General features: G+C 55.4%; 2 protein-coding genes across 5 annotated transcripts in view; both read right to left on the reverse strand.

Moving 5' to 3' along the window:
- LOC122546357 (zinc finger protein ubi-d4-like) overlaps nucleotides 1-11,567 on the reverse strand; it is a 51,310-nt gene extending 39,743 nt beyond the window's left edge. The window contains exon 1 of the mRNA XM_087983588.1: nucleotides 11,441-11,567. Within this exon, the coding sequence (XP_087839714.1) occupies nucleotides 11,441-11,567 (127 nt within the window). The remainder of the gene's footprint in view (nucleotides 1-11,440) is intronic.
- A 2,593-nt stretch (nucleotides 11,568-14,160) lies between these two features.
- The window catches only part of pola2 (polymerase (DNA directed), alpha 2), a 60,045-nt gene continuing 47,081 nt past the window's right edge, over nucleotides 14,161-27,124 (reverse strand). For all 4 annotated transcript variants that reach the window (XM_087983823.1, XM_087983822.1, XM_087983824.1 and 1 more), the window contains 6 exons: nucleotides 26,258-26,300; nucleotides 25,307-25,431; nucleotides 23,485-23,523; nucleotides 21,354-21,427; nucleotides 17,472-17,580; nucleotides 14,161-14,434 (listed from right to left, as the gene is read on the reverse strand). In XM_087983823.1, the coding sequence (XP_087839949.1) occupies nucleotides 14,267-14,434; nucleotides 17,472-17,580; nucleotides 21,354-21,427; nucleotides 23,485-23,523; nucleotides 25,307-25,431; nucleotides 26,258-26,300 (558 nt within the window). In that variant the 3' untranslated portion in view covers nucleotides 14,161-14,266. The remainder of the gene's footprint in view (nucleotides 14,435-17,471; nucleotides 17,581-21,353; nucleotides 21,428-23,484; nucleotides 23,524-25,306; nucleotides 25,432-26,257; nucleotides 26,301-27,124) is intronic.

A 27,124-nucleotide genomic window follows, 5' to 3' on the forward strand; every position in this document is an offset into this window, starting at 1 on the left:
GAGCGCGCGCGAGAGAGAGAGCGGGAGAGATAGACAGAGAAGACAGAGCGAGAGGCGGAGAGAGTGCGAGAGAAGACAGAGCGAGAGGCGGAGAGAGTGCGAGAGGAGAGCGAGAGGCGGAGAGAGCGCGCGAGGAGAGAGAGAGCGCGAGGAGAGAGAGAGCGCGAGGAGAGAGAGAGCGCGAGAGAGAGAGAGCGCGAGAGAGAGAGAGCGCGAGAGAGAGAGAGAGCGCGAGAGAGAGAGCGCGAGAGAGAGAGCGCGAGAGAGAGAGAGCGCGAGAGAGAGAGAGAGAGAGCGCGAGAGAGAGAGCGCGCGAGAGAGAGAGAGCGGGAGAGATAGACAGAGAAGACAGAGCGAGAGGCGGAGAGAGTGCGAGAGAAGACAGAGCGAGAGGCGGAGAGAGTGCGAGAGGAGAGCGAGAGACGGAGAGAGCGCGCGAGGAGAGAGAGGCGCGCGAGGAGAGAGAGCGCGCGAGGAGAGAGAGCGCGCGAGGAGAGAGAGCGCGCGAGGAGAGAGAGAGCGAGAGGAGAGAGAGAGCGCGAGGAGAGAGAGAGCGCGAGGAGAGAGAGAGCGCGAGGAAGAGAGAGCGCGCGGAGAGAGAGAGCGCGCGGAGAGAGAGAAGCGCGCGAGAGAGAGAGCGCGCGGAGAGAGAGAGCGCGAGGAGAGAGAGAGCGCGAGGAGAGAGAGAGCGCGAGGAGAGAGAGAGCGCGAGAGAGAGAGAGCGCGAGAGAGAGAGAGCGCGAGGAGAGAGAGAGCGCGAGGAGAGAGAGAGCGCGCGAGAGAGAGAGCGCCGCGAGAGAGAGAGCGCGCGAGAGAGAGAGAGCGCGCGAGAGAGAGAGCGGCGAGAGAGAGAGAGCGCGAGAGAGAGAGAGAGCGCAGGAGAGAGAGCGCGAGAGAGAGAGAGCGCAGAGAGAGAGAGCGCGAGAGAGAGAGCGCGAGGAGAGAGAGAGCGCGAGAGAGAGAGAGCGCGAGGAGAGAGAGAGCGCGAGAGAGAGAGAGCGCGAGAGAGAGAGAGCGCGAGGAGAGAGGAGAGCGCGAGGAGAGAGAGAGCGCGAGAGAGAGAGAGCGCGAGAGAGAGAGAGCGCGAGAGAGAGAGAGCGCGAGGAGAGAGAGAGCGCGAGGAGAGAGAGAGCGCGAGGAGAGAGAGAGCGCGAGGAGAGAGAGAGCGCGAGGAGAGAGAGAGCGCGAGGAGAGAGAGAGCGCGAGGAGAGAGAGAGCGCGAGGAGAGAGAGAGCGCGAGGAGAGAGAGCGCGAGGAGAGAGAGAGCGCGAGGAGAGAGAGAGCGCGAGGAGAGGAGAAGAGAGCGCGAGGAGAGAGAGAGCGCGAGGAGAGAGAGAGCGCGAGGAGAGAGAGAGCGCGAGGAGAGAGAGAGCGCGAGGAGAGAGAGAGCGCGAGGAGAGAGAGAGCGCGAGGAGAGAGAGAGCGCGAGGAGAGAGAGAGCGCGAGGAGAGAGAGAGCGCGAGGAGAGAGAGAGCGCGAGGAGAGAGAGAGCGCGAGGAGAGAGAGAGAGCGCGAGGAGAGAGAGAGCGCGAGAGAGAGAGAGCGCGAGGAGAGAGAGAGAGCGCGAGGAGAGAGAGAGCGCGAGAGAGAGAGCGCGAGGAGAGAGAGAGCGCGAGGAGAGAGAGAGCGCGGGAGAGCGCGAAGAGAGAGAGAGCGCGAGAGAGAGGAGAGAACGCGAGGAGAGAGAGAGCGCGCGAGAGAGAGAGCGCGCGAGAGAGAGAGAGCGCGAGGAGAGAGAGAGCGCGAGAGAGAGAGAGCGCGAGGAGAGAGAGAGCGCGCGAGAGAGAGAGAGCGGCGAGAGAGAGAGAGCGCGAGAGAGAGAGAGCGCGAGGAGAGAGAGAGCGCGAGGAGAGAGAGAGCGCGAGAGAGAGAGAGCGCGGAGAGAGAGAGAGCGCGGGAGAGAGAGCGCGGAGAGAGAGGGCGAGGGGCGCAGGAGGAGAGAGAGAGCGCGCGAGGAGAGAGAGAGCGCGAGGAGAGAGAGAGCGCGAGGAGAGAGAGAGCGCGAGAGAGAGAGAGCGCGCGGAGAGAGAGAGCGCGCAGGAGAGAGAGAGCGCGGAGAGACGCGGAGAGAGAGAGCGCGCGGAGAGAGAGAGCGCGCGGAGAGAGAGAGCGCGCGGAGAGAGAGAGCGCGCGGAGAGAGAGAGCGCGCGGAGAGAGAGAGCGCGCGGAGAGAGAGAGCGCGCGGAGAGAGAGAGCGCGCGGAGAGAGAGAGCGCGCGGAGAGAGAGAGCGCGCGGAGAGAGAGAGCGCGCGGAGAGAGAGAGCGCGAGGAGAGAGAGCGCGCGAAGAGAGAGAGCGCGCGAAGAGAGAGAGCGCGCGAAGAGAGAGAGAGCGCGAAGAGAGAGAGAGCGCGAAGAGAGAGAGAGCGCGAAGAGAGAGAGAGCGCGAAGAGAGAGAGAGCGCGAAGAGAGAGAGAGCGCGAAGAGAGAGAGAGCGCGAGCGAGAGAGAGCGCGAAGAGAGAGAGAGCGCGAGCGAGAGAGAGCGCGAGCGAGAGAGAGCGCGAGCGAGAGAGAGCGAGCGCGAGAGAGAGCGAGCGCGAGAGAGAGCGAGCGCGAGAGAGAGCGAGCGCGAGAGAGAGAGCGCGCGAGAGAGAGAGAGAGAGAGAGCGCGCGAGAGAGCGGGAGAGATAGACAGAGAAGACAGAGCGAGAGGCGGAGAGAGTGCGAGAGAAGACAGAGCGAGAGGCGGAGAGAGTGCGAGAGGAGAGCGAGAGGCGGAGAGAGCGCGCGAGGAGAGAGCGCGAGGAGAGAGAGAGCGCGAGGAGAGAGAGAGCGCGAGGAGAGAGAGAGCGCGAGGAGAGAGAGAGCGCGAGGAGAGAGAGAGCGCGAGGAGAGAGAGAGCGCGAGGAGAGAGAGAGCGCGAGGAGAGAGAGAGCGCGAGGAGAGAGAGCGCGCGAGGAGAGAGAGCGCGCGAGGAGAGAGAGCGCGCGAGGAGAGAGAGAGCGCGAGGAGAGAGAGAGCGCGAGGAGAGAGAGAGCGCGAGGAGAGAGAGAGCGCGAGGAGAGAGAGAGCGCGAGGAGAGAGAGAGCGCGAGGAGAGAGAGAGCGCGAGGAGAGAGAGCGCGCGAGAGAGAGAGAGCGCGCGAGAGAGAGAGCGCGCGCGAGAGAGAGAGAGCGCGAGAGAGAGAGAGAGCGCGAGAGAGAGAGAGCGCGAGAGAGAGAGCGCGAGAGAGAGAGAGCGCGAGAGAGAGAGAGCGCGAGAGAGAGAGAGCGCGAGAGAGAGAGAGCGCGCGGAGAGAGAGAGCGCGCGGAGAGAGAGAGCGCGCGGAGAGAGAGAGCGCGAGGAGAGAGAGAGCGCGAGGAGAGAGAGAGCGCGAGGAGAGAGAGAGCGCGAGGAGAGAGAGAGCGCGAGGAGAGAGAGAGCGCGAGGAGAGAGAGAGCGCGAGGAGAGAGAGAGCGCGAGGAGAGAGAGAGCGCGAGGAGAGAGAGAGCGCGAGGAGAGAGAGAGCGCGAGGAGAGAGAGAGCGCGAGGAGAGAGAGAGCGCGAAGAGAGAGAGCGCGAGGAGAGAGAGAGCGCGAGGAGAGAGAGAGCGCGAGGAGAGAGAGAGCGCGAGGAGAGAGAGAGCGCGAGGAGAGAGAGAGCGCGAGGAGAGAGAGAGAGCGCGAGGAGAGAGAGAGAGCGCGAGGAGAGAGAGAGCGCGAGGAGAGAGAGAGCGCGAGGAGAGAGAGAGCGCGAGGAGAGAGAGAGCGCGAGGAGAGAGCGCGAGGAGAGAGAGAGCGCGCGAGGAGAGAGAGCGCGCGAGGAGAGAGAGAGCGCGCGAGGAGAGAGAGAGCGCGAGGAGAGAGAGAGCGCGAGGAGAGAGAGAGCGCGAGGAGAGAGAGAGCGCGCGGAGAGAGAGAGCGCGCGGAGAGAGAGAGCGCGCGGAGAGAGAGAGCGCGCGGAGAGAGAGAGCGCGCGGAGAGAGAGAGCGCGCGGAGAGAGAGAGCGCGCGGAGAGAGAGAGCGCGCGGAGAGAGAGAGCGCGAGGAGAGAGAGCGCGCGAAGAGAGAGAGCGCGCGAAGAGAGAGAGCGCGCGAAGAGAGAGAGCGCGCGAAGAGAGAGAGCGCGCGAAGAGAGAGAGAGCGCGAAGAGAGAGAGAGCGCGAAGAGAGAGAGAGCGCGAAGAGAGAGAGAGCGCGAAGAGAGAGAGAGCGCGAGGAGAGAGCGCGAGGAGAGAGAGAGCGCGCGAGGAGAGAGAGCGCGCGAGGAGAGAGAGAGCGCGCGAGGAGAGAGAGAGCGCGCGAGGAGAGAGAGAGCGCGAGGAGAGAGAGAGCGCGAGGAGAGAGAGAGCGCGAGGAGAGAGAGAGCGCGAGGAGAGAGCGCGAGGAGAGAGAGAGCGCGCGAGGAGAGAGAGCGCGCGAGGAGAGAGAGAGCGCGCGAGGAGAGAGAGAGCGCGAGGAGAGAGAGAGCGCGAGGAGAGAGAGAGCGCGCGGAGAGAGAGAGCGCGCGGAGAGAGAGAGCGCGCGGAGAGAGAGAGCGCGCGGAGAGAGAGAGCGCGCGGAGAGAGAGAGCGCGCGGAGAGAGAGAGCGCGCGGAGAGAGAGAGCGCGCGGAGAGAGAGCGCGAGGAGAGAGAGCGCGCGAAGAGAGAGAGCGCGCGAAGAGAGAGAGCGCGCGAAGAGAGAGAGCGCGCGAAGAGAGAGAGCGCGCGAAGAGAGAGAGAGCGCGAAGAGAGAGAGAGCGCGAAGAGAGAGAGAGCGCGAAGAGAGAGAGAGCGCGAAGAGAGAGAGAGCGCGAAGAGAGAGAGAGCGCGAGGAGAGAGAGAGCGCGCGAGGAGAGAGAGCGCGCGAGGAGAGAGAGCGCGCGAGGAGAGAGAGAGCGCGCGAGGAGAGAGAGAGCGCGAGGAGAGAGAGAGCGCGAGGAGAGAGAGAGCGCGCGGAGAGAGAGAGCGCGCGGAGAGAGAGAGCGCGCGGAGAGAGAGAGCGCGCGGAGAGAGAGAGCGCGCGGAGAGAGAGAGCGCGAGGAGAGAGAGCGCGCGAAGAGAGAGAGCGCGCGAAGAGAGAGAGCGCGCGAAGAGAGAGAGCGCGCGAAGAGAGAGAGCGCGCGAAGAGAGAGAGCGCGCGAAGAGAGAGAGCGCGCGAAGAGAGAGAGAGCGCGAAGAGAGAGAGAGCGCGAAGAGAGAGAGAGCGCGAAGAGAGAGAGAGCGCGAAGAGAGAGAGAGCGCGAGCGAGAGAGAGCGCGAAGAGAGAGAGAGCGCGAGCGAGAGAGAGCGCGAGCGAGAGAGAGCGCGAGCGAGAGAGAGCGCGAGCGAGAGAGAGCGAGCGCGAGAGAGAGCGAGCGCGAGAGAGAGCGAGCGCGAGAGAGAGCGAGCGCGAGAGAGAGCGAGCGCGAGAGAGAGAGCGCGCGAGAGAGAGAGAGAGCGCGCGAGAGAGAGAGCGGGAGAGATAGACAGAGAAGACAGAGCGAGAGGCGGAGAGAGTGCGAGAGAAGACAGAGCGAGAGGCGGAGAGAGTGCGAGAGGAGAGCGAGAGGCGGAGAGAGCGCGCGAGGAGAGAGCGCGAGGAGAGAGAGAGCGCGAGGAGAGAGAGAGCGCGAGGAGAGAGAGAGCGCGAGGAGAGAGAGAGCGCGAGGAGAGAGAGAGCGCGAGGAGAGAGAGAGCGCGAGGAGAGAGAGAGCGCGAGGAGAGAGAGAGCGCGAGGAGAGAGAGAGCGCGAGGAGAGAGAGAGCGCGAGGAGAGAGAGAGCGCGAGGAGAGAGAGAGCGCGAGGAGAGAGAGAGCGCGAGGAGAGAGAGCGCGCGAGGAGAGAGAGCGCGCGAGGAGAGAGAGCGCGCGAGGAGAGAGAGAGCGCGAGGAGAGAGAGAGCGCGAGGAGAGAGAGAGCGCGAGGAGAGAGAGAGCGCGAGGAGAGAGAGAGCGCGAGGAGAGAGAGAGCGCGAGGAGAGAGAGAGCGCGAGGAGAGAGAGAGCGCGAGGAGAGAGAGAGCGCGAGGAGAGAGAGAGCGCGAGGAGAGAGAGAGCGCGAGGAGAGAGAGAGCGCGAGGAGAGAGAGAGCGCGAGGAGAGAGAGAGCGCGAGGAGAGAGAGAGCGCGAGGAGAGAGAGAGCGCGAGGAGAGAGAGAGCGCGAGGAGAGAGAGAGCGCGAGGAGAGAGAGAGCGCGAGGAGAGAGAGAGCGCGAGGAGAGAGAGAGCGCGAGGAGAGAGAGAGCGCGAGGAGAGAGAGAGCGCGAGGAGAGAGAGAGCGCGAGGAGAGAGAGAGCGCGAGGAGAGAGAGCGCGAGGAGAGAGAGAGCGCGAGGAGAGAGAGAGCGCGAGGAGAGAGAGAGCGCGAGAAGAGAGAGAGCGTGAGAGAGAGAGAGAGCGCGCGAGGAGAGCGCGCGAGGAGAGCGCGCGAGGAGAGCACGCGAGGAGAGAGCGCGCGAGGACAGAGCGCGCGAGGACAGAGCGCGCGAGGACAGAGCGCGCGAGGACAGAGCGCGCGAGGAGAGAGAGCGCGAGGAGAGAGCGCGAGGACAGAGCGCGCGAGGACAGAGCGCGCGAGGACAGAGCGCGCGAGGAGAGAGCGCGAGGAGAGAGCGCGAGGAGAGAGCGCGAGGAGAGAGCGCGAGGAGAGCGCGCGAGGAGAGCGCGCGAGGAGAGCGCGCGAGGAGAGCGCGCGAGGAGAGAGAGAGCGCGAGGAGAGAGAGAGCGCGAGAAGAGAGAGAGCGCGAGAAGAGAGAGAGCGCGAGAAGAGAGCGAGCGCGAGAAGAGAGCGAGCGCGAGAAGAGAGCGAGCGCGAGAAGAGAGCGAGCGCGAGAAGAGAGCGAGGAGAGCGAGCGCGAGGAGAGAGAGCGCGAGGAGAGAGAGCGCGAGGAGAGAGAGCGCGAGGAGAGAGAGCGCGAGGAGTGAGAGCGCGAGGAGTGAGAGCGCGAGGAGTGAGAGCGCGAGGAGTGAGAGCGCGAGTAGTGAGAGCGCGAGGAGAGAGAGCGCGAGGAGAGAGCGCGAGGAGAGCGAGCGCGAGAAGAGAGCGAGCGCGAGAAGAGAGCGAGCGCGAGAAGAGAGCGAGCGCGAGAAGAGAGCGAGCGCGAGAAGAGAGCGAGCGCGAGAAGAGAGAGAGCGCGAGAAGAGAGTGAGCGCGAGAAGAGAGTGAGCGCGAGAAGAGAGAGAGCGCGAGAAGAGAGAGAGCGCGAGAAGAGAGAGAGCGCGAGAAGAGAGAGAGCGCGAGAGAGAGAGAGAGCGCGAGAGAGAGAGAGCGCGAGAGAGAGAGAGAGCGCGAGAGAGAGAGAGAGCGCGAGAGAGAGAGAGCGCGAGAGAGAGAGAGCGCGAGAGAGAGAGCGCGCGCGAGAGAGAGAGCGGGAGAGATAGACAGAGAAGACAGAGCGAGAGGCGGAGAGAGTGCGAGAGAAGACAGAGCGAGAGGCGGAGAGAGTGCGAGAGGAGAGCGAGAGGCGGAGAGAGCGCGCGAGGAGAGAGAGAGCGCGAGGAGAGAGAGAGCGCGAGGAGAGAGAGAGCGCGAGAGAGAGAGAGCGCGAGAGAGAGAGAGAGCGCGAGAGAGAGAGCGCGAGAGGGAGAGCGCGAGAGAGAGAGAGAGCGCGAGAGAGAGAGCGCGCGCGAGAGAGAGAGCGCGCGCGAGAGAGAGAGCGGGAGAGATAGACAGAGAAGACAGAGCGAGAGGCGGAGAGAGTGCGAGAGAAGACAGAGCGAGAGGCGGAGAGAGTGCGAGAGGAGAGCGAGAGACGGAGAGAGCGCGCGAGGAGAGAGAGCGCGCGAGGAGAGAGAGCGCGCGAGGAGAGAGAGCGCGCGAGGAGAGAGAGCGCGCGAGGAGAGAGAGAGCGCGAGGAGAGAGAGAGCGCGAGGAGAGAGAGAGCGCGAGGAGAGAGAGAGCGCGAGGAGAGAGAGAGAGCGCGCGGAGAGAGAGAGCGCGCGGAGAGAGAGAGCGCGCGGAGAGAGAGAGCGCGCGGAGAGAGAGAGCGCGCGGAGAGAGAGAGCGCGCGGAGAGAGAGAGCGCGAGGAGAGAGAGAGCGCGCGGAGAGAGAGAGCGCGAGGAGAGAGAGAGCGCGAGGAGAGAGAGAGCGCGAGGAGAGAGAGAGCGCGAGGAGAGAGAGCGCGCGAAGAGAGAGAGCGCGCGAAGAGAGAGAGCGCGCGAGAGAGAGAGAGCGCGCGAGAGAGAGAGAGCGCGCGAGAGAGAGAGCGCGAGAGAGAGAGAGCGCGAGAGAGAGAGAGCGCGAGAGAGAGAGAGCGCGAGAGAGAGAGAGCGCGAGAGAGAGAGAGCGCGCGAGAGAGAGAGCGCGAGAGAGAGAGAGCGCGCGGAGAGAGAGAGCGCGCGGAGAGAGAGAGCGCGCGGAGAGAGAGAGCGCGCGGAGAGAGAGAGCGCGCGGAGAGAGAGAGCGCGCGGAGAGAGAGAGCGCGCGGAGAGAGAGCGCGCGGAGAGAGAGAGCGCGAGGAGAGAGAGAGCGCGAGGAGAGAGAGAGCGCGAGGAGAGAGAGAGCGCGAGGAGAGAGAGAGCGCGAGGAGAGAGAGAGCGCGAGGAGAGAGAGAGCGCGAGGAGAGAGAGAGCGCGAGGAGAGAGAGAGCGCGAAGAGAGAGAGCGCGCGGAGAGAGAGCGCGCGAAGAGAGAGAGCGCGAGAGAGAGAGAGCGCGGGAGAGAGAGAGCGCGAGGAGAGAGAGAGCGCGAGGAGAGAGAGCGCGCGAGGAGAGAGAGAGCGCGAGGAGAGAGAGAGCGCGAGGAGAGAGAGAGCGCGAGGAGAGAGAGAGCGCGCGGAGAGAGAGAGCGCGAGGAGAGAGAGAGCGCGAGGAGAGAGAGAGCGCGAGGAGAGAGAGAGCGCGAGGAGAGAGAGAGCGCGAGGAGAGAGAGAGCGCGAGGAGAGAGAGAGCGCGAGGAGAGAGAGAGCGCGAGGAGAGAGAGAGCGCGAGGAGAGAGAGAGCGCGAGGAGAGAGAGAGCGCGAGGAGAGAGAGAGAGCGCGAGGAGAGAGAGAGAGCGCGAGGAGAGAGAGAGCGCGAGGAGAGAGAGAGCGCGAGGAGAGAGAGAGCGCGAGGAGAGAGAGAGCGCGAGGAGAGAGAGAGCGCGCGAGGAGAGAGAGCGCGCGAGGAGAGAGAGAGCGCGCGAGGAGAGAGAGCGCGCGAGGAGAGAGAGAGCGCGAGGAGAGAGAGAGCGCGAGGAGAGAGAGAGCACGAGGAGAGAGAGAGCGCGCGGAGAGAGAGAGCGCGCGGAGAGAGAGAGCGCGCGGAGAGAGAGCGCGCGCGGAGAGAGAGAGCGCGCGGAGAGAGAGAGCGCGCGGAGAGAGAGAGCGCGCGGAGAGAGAGAGCGCGCGGAGAGAGAGAGCGCGCGGAGAGAGAGAGCGCGCGGAGAGAGAGAGCGCGCGGAGAGAGAGAGCGCGAGGAGAGAGAGCGCGCGAAGAGAGAGAGCGCGCGAAGAGAGAGAGCGCGCGAAGAGAGAGAGCGCGCGAAGAGAGAGAGCGCGCGAAGAGAGAGAGAGCGCGAAGAGAGAGAGAGCGCGAGCGAGAGAGAGCGCGAAGAGAGAGAGAGCGCGAGCGAGAGAGAGCGCGAGCGAGAGAGAGCGCGAGCGCGAGAGAGAGCGAGCGCGAGAGAGAGCGAGCGCGAGAGAGAGCGAGCGCGAGAGAGAGAGAGCGCGAGAGAGAGAGAGCGCGAGAGAGAGAGAGCGCGAGAGAGAGAGAGCGCGAGAGAGAGAGAGCGCGAGAGAGAGAGAGCGCGAGAGAGAGAGAGCGCGAGAGAGAGAGAGCGCGAGAGAGAGAGAGAGCGCGAGAGAGAGAGAGCGCGAGAGAGAGAGCGCGAGAGAGAGAGCGCGAGAGAGAGAGCGCGAGAGAGAGAGCGCGAGAGAGAGAGCGCGAGAGAGAGAGAGCGCGAGAGAGAGAGCGCGAGAGAGAGAGCGCGAGAGAGAGAGAGCGAGAGAGAGAGAGCGAGAGAGAGCGAGCGCGAGAGAGAGAGAGCGAGCGCGAGAGAGAGAGAGCGAGCGCGAGAGAGAGAGAGCGAGCGCGAGAGAGAGAGAGCGCGAGAGAGAGTGAGCGAGAGACAGAGAGAGCGCGAGCGAGAGACAGAGAGAGCGCGAGCGAGAGACAGAGAGAGCGCGAGCGAGAGAGCGAGCGAGAGTCAGAGAGAGCAAGCGAGAGACACAGAGAGCGCGAGCGAGAGACAGAGAGCGCGAGCGAGAGGCAGAGAGAGCGCGAGCGAGAGGCAGAGAGAGCGCGAGCGAGAGGCAGAGAGAGCGCGAGCGAGAGGCAGAGAGCGCGCGAGCGAGAGGCAGAGAGCGCGCGAGCGAGGCGCAGAGAGCGCGCGAGCGAGGCGCAGAGAGCGCGCGAGCGAGAGGCAGAGAGAGCGCGAGCGAGAGGCAGAGAGCGCGCGAGCGAGAGGCAGAGAGCGCGCGAGCGAGAGGCAGAGAGCGCGCGAGCGAGAGGCAGAGAGCGCGCGAGCGAGAGGCAGAGAGAGCGCGAGCGAGAGGCAGAGAGAGCGCGAGCGAGAGGCAGGGAGCGCGCGAGCGAAGGGCAGAGAGCGCGCGAGCGAAGGGCAGAGAGCGCGCGAGCGAAGGGCAGAGAGCGCGCGAGCGAAGGGCAGAGAGCGTGCGAGCGAAGGGCAGAGAGCGCGCGAGCGAGAGGCAGAGAGAGCGCGAGCGAGAGACAGAGAGAGCGCGAGCGAGAGACAGAGAGAGCGCGAGCGAGAGAGCGAGCGAGAGTCAGAGAGAGCGAGCGAGAGACACAGAGAGCGCGAGCGAGAGACAGAGAGAGCGCGAGCGAGAGACAGAGAGAGCGCGAGCGAGAGACAGAGAGAGAGCGAGCGAGAGTCAGAGAGAGCGAGCGAGAGACACAGAGAGCGCGAGCTAGAGACATAGAGCGCGAGCTAGAGACATAGAGCGCGAGCGAGAGACAGAGAGAGCGCGAGCGAGAGACAGAGAGAGCGCGAGCGAGAGACAGAGAGAGCGCGAGCGAGAGACAGAGAGAGCGCGAGCGAGAGTCAGAGAGAGCGCGAGCGAGAGACAGAGAGAGCGCGAGCGAGAGACAGAGAGAGCGCGCGAGCGAGAGACAGAGAGAGCGAGCGAGTGAGCGACAGAGCGCAAGCGAGAGACAGACAAACAGAGCGCGAGCCAGACTGACAGAGAGCGTGCGAGGGACAGGCAGAGAGGGACAGGCAGAGAGGGACAGGCAGAGAGGGACAGGCAGAGAGGGACAGGCAGAGAGGGACAGGCAGAGAGGGACAGGCAGAGAGGGACAGAGAAACGCCACAGTCAGAGACAGCAAGAGAGCATATGAAAAAAAGAGAGGGGGGGAGGAGGAGGAGGCCGGCCCCAATCTAGTAAACTGCAGTCAAGATGGAGTCAGAGGGGAAAAAACATGCCTGACCAAACCACCTGATTTCTTGGGTGGAAGTTACTGTAATAGAGCTAGTATCTAACAAAATTACATAGCCCTCCCTTTATTCTGAAACACACACAAACATTAACATTCTTGCTCACAAGGCCTCCTCAAACCCTCCTTAGTCCACCAGAATTATTAGTGCTGACACTGCACCAAGTGCCACATATTAACTTGCCACGTCACTCACGTCCTTCAGTTTCACTTTGTGGAGCAGCACAGAGCAGCTGTTCCAGCTTTACCCACAAGGTGGCCCCGTAAAGCATCTCCCTGAGCACCACCATCACATGGAGCCACCCAGTGACCACAGCCAACATGGTGATGAGATTATATCCTCCACGGAGAAACCCAGGATAGAGGAGGAGATGTTCTGCCCATCATTCCTAAGCCAACACATTTATACTATCAGCCTCTCGCCAATGCTCCATATCTCGATCTGCTGCAAATGCAGAAGAACCTTGATTATCCAAAGGACATGGGTGGGGAGTATTTTATTCCGTTAATTGGAATCGGGTGTTTGATTATCCAGAAAACAGTTTCGCCAAGCATCAGGACCTTGCAATCTTGCCAGGTAATCAGGATCCCTCTGTGTTCACCGTATTTTTCCTCAGAAGATTACTACACACCCTACTTCAAACCAACCACGTGGCAAAAATGGTTGCATGCTCCAAACTCCCCTGGGGAAAGCAGTAATACCACTGGGCTGGATACCTAGAACCCCCAGGATAACCGACAGAACTGCACAGAGCTGGAAGTCAGAAACAACAACAAAAACTGCTGGAAAAACTCAGCAGGTCTGGCAGCACCTGTGCAGAGAAATCAGAGGTAACATGTTGGGTCACTCGACCTGAAAGGTTACTTCTGATTTCTCTCCACAGATGCTGCCAGACCTGCTAAGCTTTTCCAGCAATCCCTGTTTTTGTTTCCAATGTTAATGTTCTGGGGGCCACGGATTCAAATCCCATTCCAGCAGAAGGTGTAATTTGAAATGAATAAAGATCTGGAATGAACCTAATGGTGACCCTCGCAATGGTAACCGCTACCAATTGTAAAATCTGGTGCCCTTTTGGGAAGGAAATCTAATGCCCTCATGCAGTCTGGCCTACACGTGACTCCACATCAACCTGGTCAACTCAAACATCCACTTGGCAATTAGGGACAGGCAAATGTTGTCCCAGCGAGTGATGCCCACATCCCATGAACAAATAAAGAAATTTCTCTCCCATCAAATTGGTGAGCCCTCATCACAGACTCCTGGCCAGGACGTGTAACCTGCAGTTCAGTCATGTATCGTACATCACAAATGTCTCTCAACATCCTCCTTTTACCTTTAAGGCAATCAGTTCCACTAAATCAGTCACACGTAGACAGCCACTAATGTCCCTAAAGTTCTTCAAACAAGCAGTATCAGTATTTGAAACCGAGGCAAAGCATGGGAAGAGGGTAGATATTTTAATGAGCATCTTGAAGAAAGAGGGAAGGACAGAGAGAGAGAGAGAGAGAGAGAGAGAGAGAGAGAGAGAGAAGAGAATGTCAGGTAATGGGGCTGAGAACACAGAACAGTACAGAGCACTACAGGCCCTTCGCACCTTGATGTTGCGCCGACCTGTCAAACAATTGGCTCGCTGAAAGAAGACAGAGGGTGGTGGTTGATGGGAAATGTTCATTCTGGAGCTCAGTTACCAGTGGGGTACCGCAAAGATCTGCTTTGGGGCCACTGCTGTTCGTCATTTTTATAAATGACCTAGATGAGGGCGTAGAAGGATGGGTTAGTAAATTTGTGGATGACACTAAGGTCAGTAGAGTTGTGAATAGTGATGAAGGATGTTGTAGGTTACAGAGGGACATAGATAAGCTGTAGAGCTGGGCTGAGAGATGGCCAATGGAGTTTAATGTGGAAAAGTGTGAGGCGATTCACTTTGGAAGGAGCAACAGAAATGCAGAGTATTGGGCTAATGGTAAACTTCTTGGTAGTGTAGACGAGCAGAGAGATCTCTGTGTCCATGTACACAGATCCCTGAAAGTTGCCACCCAGGCTGATAGAGTTGTTAAGAAGGTATAGAGTGTGTTAGCTTTTATTGGGAAAGGGATTGAGTTTCGGAGCCATGAGGTCATGCTGCAGCTGTACAAACCTCTGGTGCGGTCGCACTTGGAGTATTGCGTACAGTTCTGGTCACCGCACTATAGGAAGAATGTGGAGGCTTTGGAAAGGGTTCAGAGGAGATTTACCAGGATGTCGCCTGGTATAGAGGGAAGGTCTTACGGGGAAAGGCTGAGGGACTTGAGGCTCTTTTTGTCAAAGAGAAGAAGGTGAGAGGTGACTTAATAGAGACATACCAGATGATCAGAGGGTTAGATAGGGTGGACAGTGAGAGCCTTTTTCCTCGGATGATGATGGAGGGGACATCGCTTTAAATTGAGGAGTGATAGATACAGAACAGATGTCAGAGGTAGTGTCTTTACTCAGAGAGTAGCAAGGATGTGGAATGGCCTGCCTGCAACAGTAGTAGATTCGCTAACTCTATAGGGCATTTAAATGGTCATTGGATAGACATACGGATGGTAATGGAATAGTGCAGGTTAGCAGATGGCACAGAATAATGAGAATAAGGTGGCATCAAATGTTAGGAACATAGGACTCAGCAGCAGGAATGAGCCCTTCGATACTGCGCCACCATTTAATAAGATTCGGCTTGATCTGATAATGGCTTCAGTCTCATTGTCCTGTCTGCACTTTGTAATGTCCAACTCCCTTGCCTCACACAGAGAGGATTACAGAGATCCAGAGAGTCCTGCAGCTGATTCTGGTGGTGTGGCCACGGAAGGAATCGAAAACAACGTTTTAAAAATACGTTTCTAAAATTGACATGTTGCTGGACTGTAAGGAGCACAGATGATTAGGACTTGGTGCAGTTTGTTAGTATTGACTTATGTTGCAACATGGGAGGCCAATGGAGGGTGCACTGAAAAACTTAAGTCAGGAGGGAACAAGAAAGGGAAGTTAAACATTAATATCTTAACAATTAAATCCATTCCAAGGGGTTGTCTGCAAATAATGTAACTTGCTGCACACGTACCTGTTAATCTCCTCTGCTCCCATATGAAAGAGAACATCAGTTGAAGTCACAGCAAAGACTACCTCGTTGATGTTCAATGTGCAAGGATCGGAAACAAAATGGACACGCTGTCAGAAAAGGTAAACACACCATTTAGAGGAAGATCGTTACTGCTACACACACTACCTCTATAGTAACCACACCTGGGCTCAAGGATTGGCCCCTCAAATAAGGTACAATTTATCCAGAAAAACACCCTCCTGACACTTGGTCCGTTAGTCATACCCAAGCCTGAACTGAACCATGGACAAAATCTAATTCTCGCAGGAAGTGTTGCTCCTAATATTTACCCACCATCTCAACTGACATAATATTCTGTTATCATCTTCACGGCAAGGGAGCGGCGCGCTGTCACAGGGTGGGCGCCGAGGGAGTGGCACGCTCCGAGTGAGCGGTACACTGTTGAAGGGTGGGTGCTGAGGTAGTGTTACTTTGCACGAATATCAGTGATGAGGGAGTGATGTACTACCTAAGGGAATGGCACAGCATGTTGCCAGAGGTGCCAACTTCTGGCACCCCACCTCAAAGTACAGCCGACAGTAATAAATCAGAAGGTCATGGGTTCAAGCAGCAACGCAGAGGTAGGAGCAAGTAACCCAAACTGACCACCGGCCGAGGGTCAGCGCCGAAGAAATGGCCGCATCGGCCAAGGGTCAGCGCCGAAGAAGGGCCGCATCGGCCGAGGGAGGGCCGCATCGGCCGAGGGTCAGCGCCGAGGGAGGGCCGCATCGGCCAAGGGTCAGCGCCGAGGGAGGGCCGCATCGGCCAAGGGTCAGCGTCGAGGGAGGGCCGCACCGCCCGAGGCTCAGCGCCGAGGGAACGTCGCACCGCCGGAGGGTCAGCGCCGGGGGAACACGGCATTTCCGGAGGGTCAGGGCGGAGGGAACGCGGCACCTCCCAAGGGAACGCGGCATCGCCGGAGGGTCAGGGCCGAGGGAACGTGGCATCGCCGGAAGGTCAGCATGTCGCATGTTTGGAGGGTCAGGGCCGAGGGAACGCGGCATCGCCAGAGGGTCAGGGCCGAGGGAACGCGGCATCGCCAGAGGGTCAGGGCCGAGGGAACGCGGCATCGCCAGAGGGTCAGGGCCGAGGGAACGCGGCATCGCCAGAGGGTCAGGGCCGAGGGAACGCGGCATCGCCAAAGGGTCAGGGCCGAGGGAACGCGGCATCGCCAGAGGGTCAGGGCCGAGGGAACGCGGCATCGCCAGAGGGTCAGGGCCGAGGGAACGCGGCATCGCCAGAGGGTCAGGGCCGAGGGAACGCGGCATCGCCAGAGGGTCAGGGCCGAGGGAACGCGGCATCGCCGGAGGGTCAGGGAGACTCTCTTTTAGATGAGACATTAAGCCAAGGCCCTATAGGCGCACTCAGGTCAAAGTGTAAACCAACGTGCAGTATTTGGACAGGCAGCAGGGGACAATTCTCCACATTGCCCTTGGGCTGATTTCTGATCCTCACTCACATGGTTGTTTCTGATGGGCAGACTGTGCACATGGAAACGTGCCTCTGGCTTGTGAGCGACATTATGATTGGTGATGACCCTTTCAGGCTAGTGTTTAAACACTCCCTGAGGGAATGACAACAACAATCAGCTTTCAAAGTCCTCTTGGTGTGAGGAAACCAATAACCTGAGAACTACTCTCAGGCCAGTACCTTAAATGCTGATTATTTACAACAATGAGGCTTTTGTTACTTTAGAAAGGTAAAAAAACACACACACAGGCACACATCTGTTTTAAACAGCACCTTTAACCCAGTAAAGCAGCTCTGCCTCGGAACAGAAGGATGCTTTGAGAGATACCTGCCCCTGGCATACCCTCTGCCAGAGGGAAGAGCAGCCCCAGCTTTGTACACTGGATCGGTGATAGCCACTGCTCCAGCTGCAAGGGTATTTCAATCTCCACACACTGTACCACAGACTGTGCCCCAGAGCATCGAGTGCTGTTTATTGTCCAACATGCTCCTGGTACCTGCTCTACAGGACCTCTCTGGGCATCCTCAATTGGTTGGAGTTTCTTCCCTGCCTCAACATACTGACCAATCAGGTCAGCGTAGTGGTGACATTCCATTCCCCGCTCGTCACAGGCAAAGCTAGCACCTGTTGCCCACCCCAAGCTGCCACACTGGTCTGGGAATGGAGTCACCTACACCGACGAAGGACAGCAGATTTCTGTCAATGAGCTGGCTTTGTTTTGAACTGGAATCAGTCAGCCTCCTGCGTCAGAGGCTGAGGGACATGGATAGGGTAAATAGACAAAGTTTTTTTTCCTGGAGTCCAGAACTAGAGGCCACTGGCTGAGGGTGAGAGGGGAAAAATTTAAAAGGGACCCCAGACCCAAGGAGCAACTTTTTCACACAGAGAGGGATCTGTGTATGGAATGAGCAGCCAGAGGAAGTTGTGGAGGCTGGTACAATGACAACATTTAAAAGGCATCTGGATGGCTAAGTGAATAGGAAGGGTTTGGAGGGATTTGGGCCAAGTGCTGGTAAGTGGGACTAGATTAGGTTAGGATATCTGGTCAGCATGGAGGAGTTGGGCTGAAGGGTTTTGTTTCCGTGATGTACATCTCTATTACTATGACACTTTTACTGACCCAGGCTTTGTTGTTTTAAAATCACTCCCGTTTGCTCATTAACTTGACTGGAATTTTCAGGTGGCCCACAGTGGGAGTTGAACTCAGGATTTCTGGGGGGCACTGATTCTGTGGTGGTAACATTACTGGATGAGTAATCCAGAACCCCAGACCTGTGTTCTGAAGGCTATGTCAGATGGTGAAATTTGAGTTCAGTAATAATCTGGAATTAAGTGCTGGATCTAATGGAGACTATTGTCACCATGGTCAATTATTGTAAAAACCCATGTATTTTAGCAAATGAAATCAGTCACCCTTCCCTGGTCAGGCCTACATCAACTCCAGATACACAGCAACATGGGTGACTCTTAAATTCCCTCTGAAATGGCCTGGTTTGTATCAAACTGCAGTCACAACAACTAGAGAACAGTTGATAACATTCCACAAATGAACTGGATTAGAAAGCTTAGAATTAACACTGCAGCCAAGGGGTTTAAAGGCAGATGCAGAGAAGGATGGTTGAAAGGTGGAATACCTCCTTGTCTTCCTTAGACGGCTCAAAGCAGTGGAATGGCGCCTGAGGATACACAAAATCATGGTGAACATCCCTCAGTGATGGCACGACCACAAGATGAGACCCTGAGCTGAACAGAAACCATGCATTTAGAGAGGCAAGCTACATGAAGAGTCCTTAAGTTTTATATCTCCCCCCCCAAACCATTAACACAGCCCAAATGTTGCAATTTCTACTGCGTTGTACGCTGCATTCTGCAGACGTCCATCGGCAATGAAACAAAGGAAGCAGCTGACCTCCCACAGTAACTGAGGTAGTAACACAGTCATATTCAATGTTGCCAATCACTGCAATGTGCTGACGGAGTGTAATCAGCCAGGGTTCGCTGCTGAGATAAGACAGCGGAGAGTAAGAGGTCTTTTCTTTCCTCGGGTGGGGGTGTCGCTGGCTGCTCAAGCAGTTATTGCTCCCCTTACCCACCGCTCCCATTGTCCCAGGGAAGCTGCCTATTCAACTGCTGCAGTCAGTGTGCCGTAGGGACACCCACAGTGCCCTTAGGGAGGGTGTTTCAGGATTTTGACCCAATGACACTGAAGGAATGGTGAAATATTCCAGGTCATGATGGCGAGTGGCTTGGAGGAAACTTACAGGGGACTGTCTTCCCATGTATCTGGAGAGGGTGGACGCTAGGAAATTGTTTCCGTTAGGTGAGGAGACTAGGACCCGTGGACACAGCCTTAGAATTAGAGGGGGTAAATTCAGAACAGAAATGCGGAGACATTTCTTCAGCCAGAGAGTGGTGGGCCTGTGGAATTCATTGCCACAGAGCGCAGTGGAGGCCGGGACGCTAAATGTCTTCAAGGCAGAAATTGATAAATTCTTGATGTCACAAGGAATTAGGGGCTACGGGGAGAATGAGGGTAAGTGGAGTTGAAATGCTCATCAGCCATGATTGAATGGTGGAGTGGACTCGATGGGCCGAATGGCCTTACTTCCACTCCTATGTCTTATGGTCTTATGCTGCCTTTGTCTTTCCAAACGGAAGTGGTCGTGGGTTTGGAAGGAGCTCACTAAGGAGCTTTGCTGAATTCCCACAATCTTGTTTAGAGTGGTGCTGGAAAAGCACAGCAGGTCAGGCAGCTTCCGAGGAGCAGGAAAATCGACGTTTCGGGCAAAAGCCCTTCATCAGGAATACAGGCAGAGAGCCTGAAGGGTGGAGAGATAAGTGAGAGGAGGGTGGGGGTGGGGAGAAAGTAGCATAGACTACAATAGGTGAGTGGGGGAGGGGATGAAGGTGATAGGTCGGGGGGGGGGGGGAGGAGGGTGGAGTGGATAGGTGGAAAAGAAGATAGGCAGGTAGAACAAGTCATGGGGACAGTGCTAAGCTGGAAGTTTGGAACTGGGGCAAGGTGGGGGAAGGGGAAATGAGGAAACAGTTAAAGGCCACATTGATGACCTGAGGTTGAATTCCCGAAGGGCTCATGCCCGAAACGTCGATTCTCCAGCTCCTTGGATGCTGCCTGACCTGCTGCCCTTTTCCAGCAACACAGTTTCAGCTCTGATCTCCAGCATCTGCAGTCCTCACTTTCTCCCCGTTGAATTCCCACAGCACATCTTGTAGACCTGTGTTTCTCAACCTTTCCGTATTCAACGCCCCCTTATCCTTGAAATCATGCAACGCTCCCAAACCACCAAAGTCTGTTTTTGCACATACAACTGCAATACACTGCAGTGCTGAAATCGGAAAACTTTTGTGTTTTATATACAACAAAATGTTACCATTTGTATTATGTGACTATCCATCTGCACACAGCAATGTCCTTCAAGGACACAGCAGTCTTCCAAGTGATTGGTTAGCTCTCTACAAAGTCGTTCAGTGCCCCCTTGCCACCCCCTTTGACTTCAACGCCCACCGAAGGAAGGCAAATGCCCCTCAGGGGGTGCTTCTGCCCCCGTTGAGAAACACTGTTGTAGACGATGCACACTGCTGCCGAGGGTCAGTGGTGGGGAAGGGAGTGGATGTGGTGCCAATTAAGTGGACTCCTTTGTTCTGGATGGTATCAAGCTTTCTGCGTGTTGCTGGAGCTGCCCCATCAAGGGGCAAGTGGGGAGTATTCTGTCCCACTCCTACCTTTTTGCCTTGTCGATGGTGGGACAGGCTTTGGGGGGGGGACTTCGGGAGGGAACTCACTCACTGCAGGATTCCCAGCCTCTGACCTGCTCTTATAGGCACAGTGTTTGTGGGATGAGTCCAGTTAAGTTTCTGGTAAATGGTAACCCCCAGGATGTGATTACTGGGGATGAAGAGACTAACATACCAGGAGAGAAAATGAGACTCTAGTCTAGATGATAGAAGAAAACAAGAAATAGGAGCAGGAGACCGTTCTGCCCTTCGAGTCCACTCTGTCATCTAACAAGATCACAGCTGATTATGGGGTAGAACTCCACTTCCTGTCAATACACAGAGATGAAAAATCTGCTGAACAGGCCTGAAACATTTTCAATGATGGAGACTCCATAGGTCTCTAGGGCTGAGAATTTCAGAGATTCATCAGCCTCGGTGAAGGAATGTCTCATCGAGGTCCGATCTGAACGATGTACTGAGGCTGTTCTGCTGATTCAGATTCCTCAGCCCTGGGGAAACAACGTCTCCACCTCTCACTGGCAAGTCCCTTCACAATCTTGAATGTTTTGGGAGACCTGCTCTCATGCTTCTAAACACCAGGGAATATCAACCCAAATTACTCAGCTGCCGGCCCCTGGGATAAGGGTGAAACCCGTGAACCTTCTCTCCAGGAACTGCCTCCATCAGAAATCCTTCCTTAAAAGATGGAGACCAAAGCTACAGTGTTCCAGGTGTAGTCCCACCAAAGCCTGGTCGAACTGTGACAAAACTATCTTATTTCTTGTTCTCCATTTGCCTTCCAGTAAAGGCGCTCTCCAAATTGTTTACTATCGTTCGCATTGTAAGAGTATACATACAAGTCTCCCTGAACATCAACATCCTCCATAATACCAATTCTGCTTTCCTATTCTTGCAAGCAAAGCAAATAACCCCGCACTTGCCCACTTTACCCTCTATGCGTCACATTGCTGCCTTCTGACGGAATCCAACTGGTAGGGCATAGCTCTGGACTTGCAGTGGGACGACACTACAGGGTCAGAGTTGAAAAGCACAGCAGGTCAGGAAGAACCCAAACAGCAGGAGGCGACATTTGGGTCTGCAGGGCCAGAGTTGGCTCTTACATATGTGACAGCTCAGGAAAAAGACAAGTCCCCTCCCAGACTGTTTATCCTGTTTGTGTCCCAACCAGGGTAGCCTTTGCAGAGAGGTGGCCTAATGGTAAAGTGGAACCTCCCTACCTCTAGACCAGAAGCTCTCCATCTCAAGACTTTGTGGTCACATGGAAGGGGGCTAGGCAGGTTGATTATTAATGTCTGGCCGCCAGCAGGAAGAGGAGGAGGATTTGACGGACTACCGGAAAGATGCAGCAGCTGAGGAGCAGCAGCCTCCCCAAGTGAAAAGGGACAGACAGACGGGACGGGCAAGCAGGCAGACTTTAGCAATTCAAAACTCTTTTGACAGCACATTCCAAACTCAGGTTGTCTATCATCGAGGAGGACAAGGTAGATGGGAACACCACCCCTAGCAACGCCCCTCCAAGCCAGTCACCATCCTGACTTGGAAATATATTGCTGTTTGTTAAAGGTCTCCACGTGAAAGAAAAAATGGAACTCCTGCCCTAACAGCATCAAAGGTGTCCCTAAACCCCATGGTGTGCACCACACCACCACCACCATCATCATCATCATCATTTTCCCAAGGGTAGCCAGTGACACCCACAACTCATGAATGAATAAACAGAAGTGTAGTGATCATACAGAGGTAGTGCTGAAACATACCCCCTCGTTCCTTCCACGATTCCTTTCATGCACTGTTTAAAAACCTCTTGGTAGGTCACTGTCAGCTGACAACTCTAGGATTAAAAACATTAAAACAATGAAAACATGCTACAGCACTCAGTCAAACACCACATCAGAGTCCCATCCTAAACTCTTAGCTCATTTTACTTCCAGGACAAGGAAAACCAGACTCCCAGCAGAGTCATCGAGATCTACAGCATAGAGAAAGGTCCTTTGACCCATCACATCTCCTGCATACAGAGTACAATACTTGGATGGGTCAGCTGTGGCTCTCTGGTCAGCATCACTGTCAACACAACACTCCGGCAGACATCTGCAGGATGCACCAATCTGAACTGTGTTCAGGTCAAGTGGGAAGGGAAGGAGAAAGACAGCGAGAGAACGAGATCAAATAGAAAGAAATGGAGAGATAGAGAAGAGAGAGACAGAGAGATTATAGAGAGAGGGGAGAGAGCAGAGAGACACCTCAGTGAGCACACAGAAAGAGAATGGAATTGGAGAATTTGGGTAAAGACGGTTCAATGCAATGAGAAAAAAAGTCATTTTCATAGAAGTGTTGTGGGGGAAAAGGATTCGTTTAGTTTATTCTATTTTATCCTCTTTCTTTCTGCACAGTTAGCTTCAGCTTTACCATTAAGACCAGACCGGAGCACTGCACACTCATATTTCAGTGACAGACCGGAGCACTGCACACTCACATTTCAGTGACAGACCGGAGCACTGCACACTCATATTTCAGTGACAGACCGGAGCACTGCACACTCATATTTCAGTGACAGACCGGAGCACTGCACACTCACATTTCAGTGACAGACCGGAGCACTGCACACTCACATTTCAGTGACAGACCGGAGCACTGCACACTCATATTTCAGTGACAGACCGGAGCACTGCACACTCACATTTCAGTGACAGACCGGAGCACTGCACACTCATATTTCAGTGACAGACCGGAGCACTGCACACTCACATTTCAGTGACAGACCGGAGCACTGCACACTCACATTTCAGTGACAGACAGGAGCACTGCACACTCATATTTCAGTGACAGACAGGAGCACTGCACACTCATATTTCAGTGACAGACAGGAGCACTGCACACTCACATTTCAGTGACAGACCGGAGCACTGCACACTCATATTTCAGTGACAGACCGGAGCACTGCACACTCACATTTCAGTGACAGACCGGAGCACTGCACACTCACATTTCAGTGACAGACCGGAGCACTGCACACTCACATTTCAGTGACAGACCGGAGCACTGCACACTCACATTTCAGTGACAGACCGGAGCACTGCACACTCACATTTCAGTGACAGACCGGAGCACTGCACACTCACATTTCAATGACAGACCGGAGCACTGCACACTCACATTTCAGTGACAGACAGGAGCACTGCACACTCATATTTCAGTGACAGACCGGAGCACTGCACACTCATATTTCAGTGACAGACCGGAGCACTGCACACTCACATTTCAGTGACAGACCGGAGCACTGCACACTCATATTTCAGTGACAGACCGGAGCACTGCACACTCATATTTCAGTGACAGACCGGAGCACTGCACACTCATATTTCAGTGACAGACAGGAGCACTGCACACTCACATTTCAGTGACAGACCGGAGCACTGCACACTCACATTTCAGTGACAGACCGGAGCACTGCACACTCACATTTCAGTGACAGACCGGAGCACTGCACACTCACATTTCAATGACAGACCGGAGCACTGCACACTCACATTTCAGTGACAGACAGGAGCACTGCACACTCATATTTCAGTGACAGACCGGAGCACTGCACACTCATATTTCAGTGACAGACCGGAGCACTGCACACTCATATTTCAGTGACAGACCGGAGCACTGCACACTCATATTTCAGTGACAGACCGGAGCACTGCACACTCATATTTCAGTGACAGACCACTTTGTTAAATAAAAACGATCTCGCCAGCCAGATTTCAGCCTCGGATCGGGCTTGTTCAGCAGGGCCCTAACAACACTGTTAAAAATCCCAAATAATCCCCTTGTCATTCTTTTGTTAATTGCCTCCAGCAACAGAAGATTAATGGGTGAAGGTGGTACAGAGAACCATACCTCTATCTGCTGGTGTCTGACATCCACAAACGGCCCCAGCTGTAAGGAAACAAAAGAGTAATATTGACAATGACAGTGATTTTCTGGATGCATGCACTGTTGTAGTAGACAGTCCAGAATTCAGGCTTCAGTGACCTGGAGGAGACAGGTTGCCATGTTTTTGTTGAATGTGATGTTTTGTGGTCCTTCTATAATTTTTTGAAGGGGCTGCTGCTTAAATGCTGGTTGCACTTCAGCCCTGATCTCTGGGCACCCGGTGCCCAGGGAGCAGTGGACAAGTCTAAGGGTGTTCTCTTGGCTTTGCTCCTGAGGCCTGGCCAAGATGGCCATTAACAGGTCCTGACAACAGGCTAAAGTGGGGCTTTGTTGTTCCTTACTGTCTACCCCTGTTTCGCGGTTACATCCACACTCAGGTGACCCTGGAAAGGGAGCACACGGTGCTCAGCAGGACAGTGAAGTCCTTTAGAGACCGGTGGGAGTTGCAGGGACTGAAATATATTATCAGCCTCGAATATGACAATTTAATTTAGCAAGTTACTGTTCTTAGTTTCCACTTGATTTTTAAAATTTATGTTTGTCCCAGAAATGATTGATGGGGTCAGCATGAGAGGAACGTAGTAGAAGGAATTTTCCTCTATATATTAATCCCTTGTTACCCCGTCCCAGGAGTGTTTTGATGGAGACAGAGCTGAGGGGAGTTTAAGTTTACTTTGAGTTCATGTGAGTGGAGGAAACGTTTACTTTGCAATTTAACCACTTGTTGCTCCTGTTCCAAAAGTGTTTGATGGGGACAGTGTCAAGGGAATTTTATTTTCAGTACAATTGAGTAGAGGGAACTTTACTCTGCATTTTGATCCCTTATGGGGATCCCTTTCGGGTGGCACAGTGGTTAACACTGCTGCCTCCCAGCGCTAGGGACTCGGGTTCAATTCCTGCCTCGGGCAACTGTCTGTGTGAAGTTTGCACATTCTCCCTGTGTCTGCGTGGGTTTCCTCTGGGTGTTCTGGTTTCCTCCCACAGTCCAAAGATGTGCAGGTCAGGTGAATTGGCCATACTAAATTGCCCGTAGTGTTAGGTGCCTTAGTCAGGGGTAAATGTAGGGGAATGGTTCTGGGTGGGTTGCTCTTCGGAGGGTCGATGTGGACTGGTTGGGCCGAAGGGCCTGTTTCCACACTGTATGAAACCTAATCTAATCTTATGTCCCTGTCCTAGGACTATTTGATGGGGACAGAGTTGAGGGACTGTGACTTCTATTTTAAAAGATTCAGAGGACTCTGATTAGAGTTCCAAAGAGTTGAGGGAACTTTAAAAAGAATAGAGTCAGCTTTGTTCTGTAATTAGGCAAAAGTGAGGACTGCAGATGCTGGAGATTAGAGTCTAGATTAGAGTGGTGCTGGAAAAGCACAGCAGGTCAGGCAGCATCCGAGGGGCAGGAAAATCAACGTTTCGGGCAAAAGCCCTTCATGAGGAATCACGCTGCTCTGTAATTAACCTGGTGCTATCCCTATCCCAAGAGCGCCTGATGGGGACAGTGCTGTGAGTACTTCTTTTTCACTGACAGACATTGAAAGACTCAAGCTTCAGTTGTTGAGTAGCAGTGACATGTCATGCCTGTGTGCCAGATTATACCATGTGTCTACTGGAGGAAAGGACAGAAACCTTGCAAAGGACCACCCGAGGCCAGTGTAACAAAGTGAGTTGCGGGTTAACACAGCAGGGACTATCGAGCAAAGCATCACAGGGAAGGGAGTGAGTGATCGGAACTGAATGCGACACTGAAAGCAATAGGACATTAATAGGTAGAACTGAAGCGGGTACTCACCAGTATGCAGACATCGGGTTGGTCCCTATTGATGACATCTATCAGATCCAGCATAGGGTCATAGGTGATGCTGTCCGAGGTGGTGAAGGGTCCACAGGCCACAAGAACCATCTGCTGCTCCAAACCTGGGGGCATCATTCACAGCTCATTAAACCGTATGTGACAGGACTCTCACCAGCAGCACCATCCGATACCCAGTAAATCATTAGTATATCAGGAACATATCCCAGACATGTATTGACTGACAAAGTCACATCTCAAAGCCTGAAGTTGGGAGTTTCTACACACCACGTAATGTGTGACGCCTTAATGTTACTGAGAGAACAACCACCATCTGTCTTACATCTAAAGTGAACCATCTGGGCCATGTTGAGGTGATAGTGATCAGAAAAGATTGAAACAGGCTGAAGAGGAGACTGAGGGGGGGTGACCTGATCTTACCTTTAAAACGAAGAAGGGGGAAATCAATAGGGCTGACAGAGATGATGATGTCCCATATTGGGGGGGGGGGGGGGAAGTGGTGCAACAAAAAGGCAGTTACTAAGAAATCCAACTGGAAATTTGGGAGAACCTCCTCTTCCAGAAAGTCCAGGGGGGATATGACATGTGTTCCCAGATGCAGTTCAGGGGGAAGCTGGGTAAACACAAGTGAGAAAGGAGGAGGAGGAGGTTGTTAAAGGGGCTGGGACACTCGAGGGGAGCACAAACGGCAGCTTCAACTCATTTACTTTTCACATTCAAATACTTGGCAAGTCTCACTTCTATATCTAAGACACACAGGAAGGAAATAACAGATGTACATAGCATCTTTCACATCCTCAGGACATTCTAAAGTGCTTCAACAACTAACTCAATCAGTTAAGTACTTTTGCCTGAGGTGTAGTCACAGTTGTAAAGTGGGGTAATGGAACAGTGCGATGGTAGTGCTGGTTTTGTACATCATTCACTTACCTTCAAGCGACTCCTCTGGTTTGTAGAAAGGCAGGAGCACACCCTAAAAAGAGGCACAAATACAAATCACTCAACATAAAAGGACCAGTTTGTAGCACAGTGAAAAACTGAGGGCATTTGTTGTGTGGGGAATAGTGGGGAAAAAGGTGCTGTCTCAGCTAGCACATAGACTCAGAGCATTCTGTTTTAACATTCTACACTCTCCCTCCTCAGGTAAGCTGCAGATCGAGCTGACTGCACTCTCAAACATTCTACATGGTTTCTCAGAGCACAGCCAACCCATTCTCAAATTTTAAAAAAAACTTCCTGTTAGTATTTACTCCTGTTAGTTTCTCTCTCCTGGCTTTAGAACAAAAAACAGTACAACACAGTACAGGCCCTTCTAACCTACTCGAAAATCAGACTAACCTACATATTCTTCATTGTACTAAGTTCCATGCGCCTATCCAAGAAGCGCTTAAATGTTCCTAATGTACCTGCTCAACTACCACTGTTGACAGTGCATTCCACCCACTCTGAGTAAAGAACCTCCTCTGATGTCACCCCTAAATCTTCCTCTAATTACTTTAAAATCATACCCCCTAGCGATAGACATTTCCACCACGGGAAAAGGTATCTACTCCATCTATGCCTCTCAGCATCTTGTACACCTCTATCAAGTCACCTCTTATCCTTCACTCCAATGAGAAAAGCCCTAGCTCCCTCAACCTTTCTTCATAAGACACACCCTCCAGTCCAGGCAGCATCCTGGGAAATCATTGCACCCTCTCTAAAGCTTCCACATCCTTCCTATAATGAGGTGACCAGAACATATTCCAAGTGTGGTCTCTACAGAGGTTTACAACCCTACCAATTTGTGTGGAAACC

The sequence above is a fragment of the Chiloscyllium plagiosum genome, unplaced genomic scaffold (genome assembly GCF_037043375.1).
Source record: "Chiloscyllium plagiosum isolate Xiang-an unplaced genomic scaffold, Cpla_swu_hap1 HiC_scaffold_46, whole genome shotgun sequence".
Classification (NCBI taxonomy): domain Eukaryota; kingdom Metazoa; phylum Chordata; class Chondrichthyes; order Orectolobiformes; family Hemiscylliidae; genus Chiloscyllium; species Chiloscyllium plagiosum.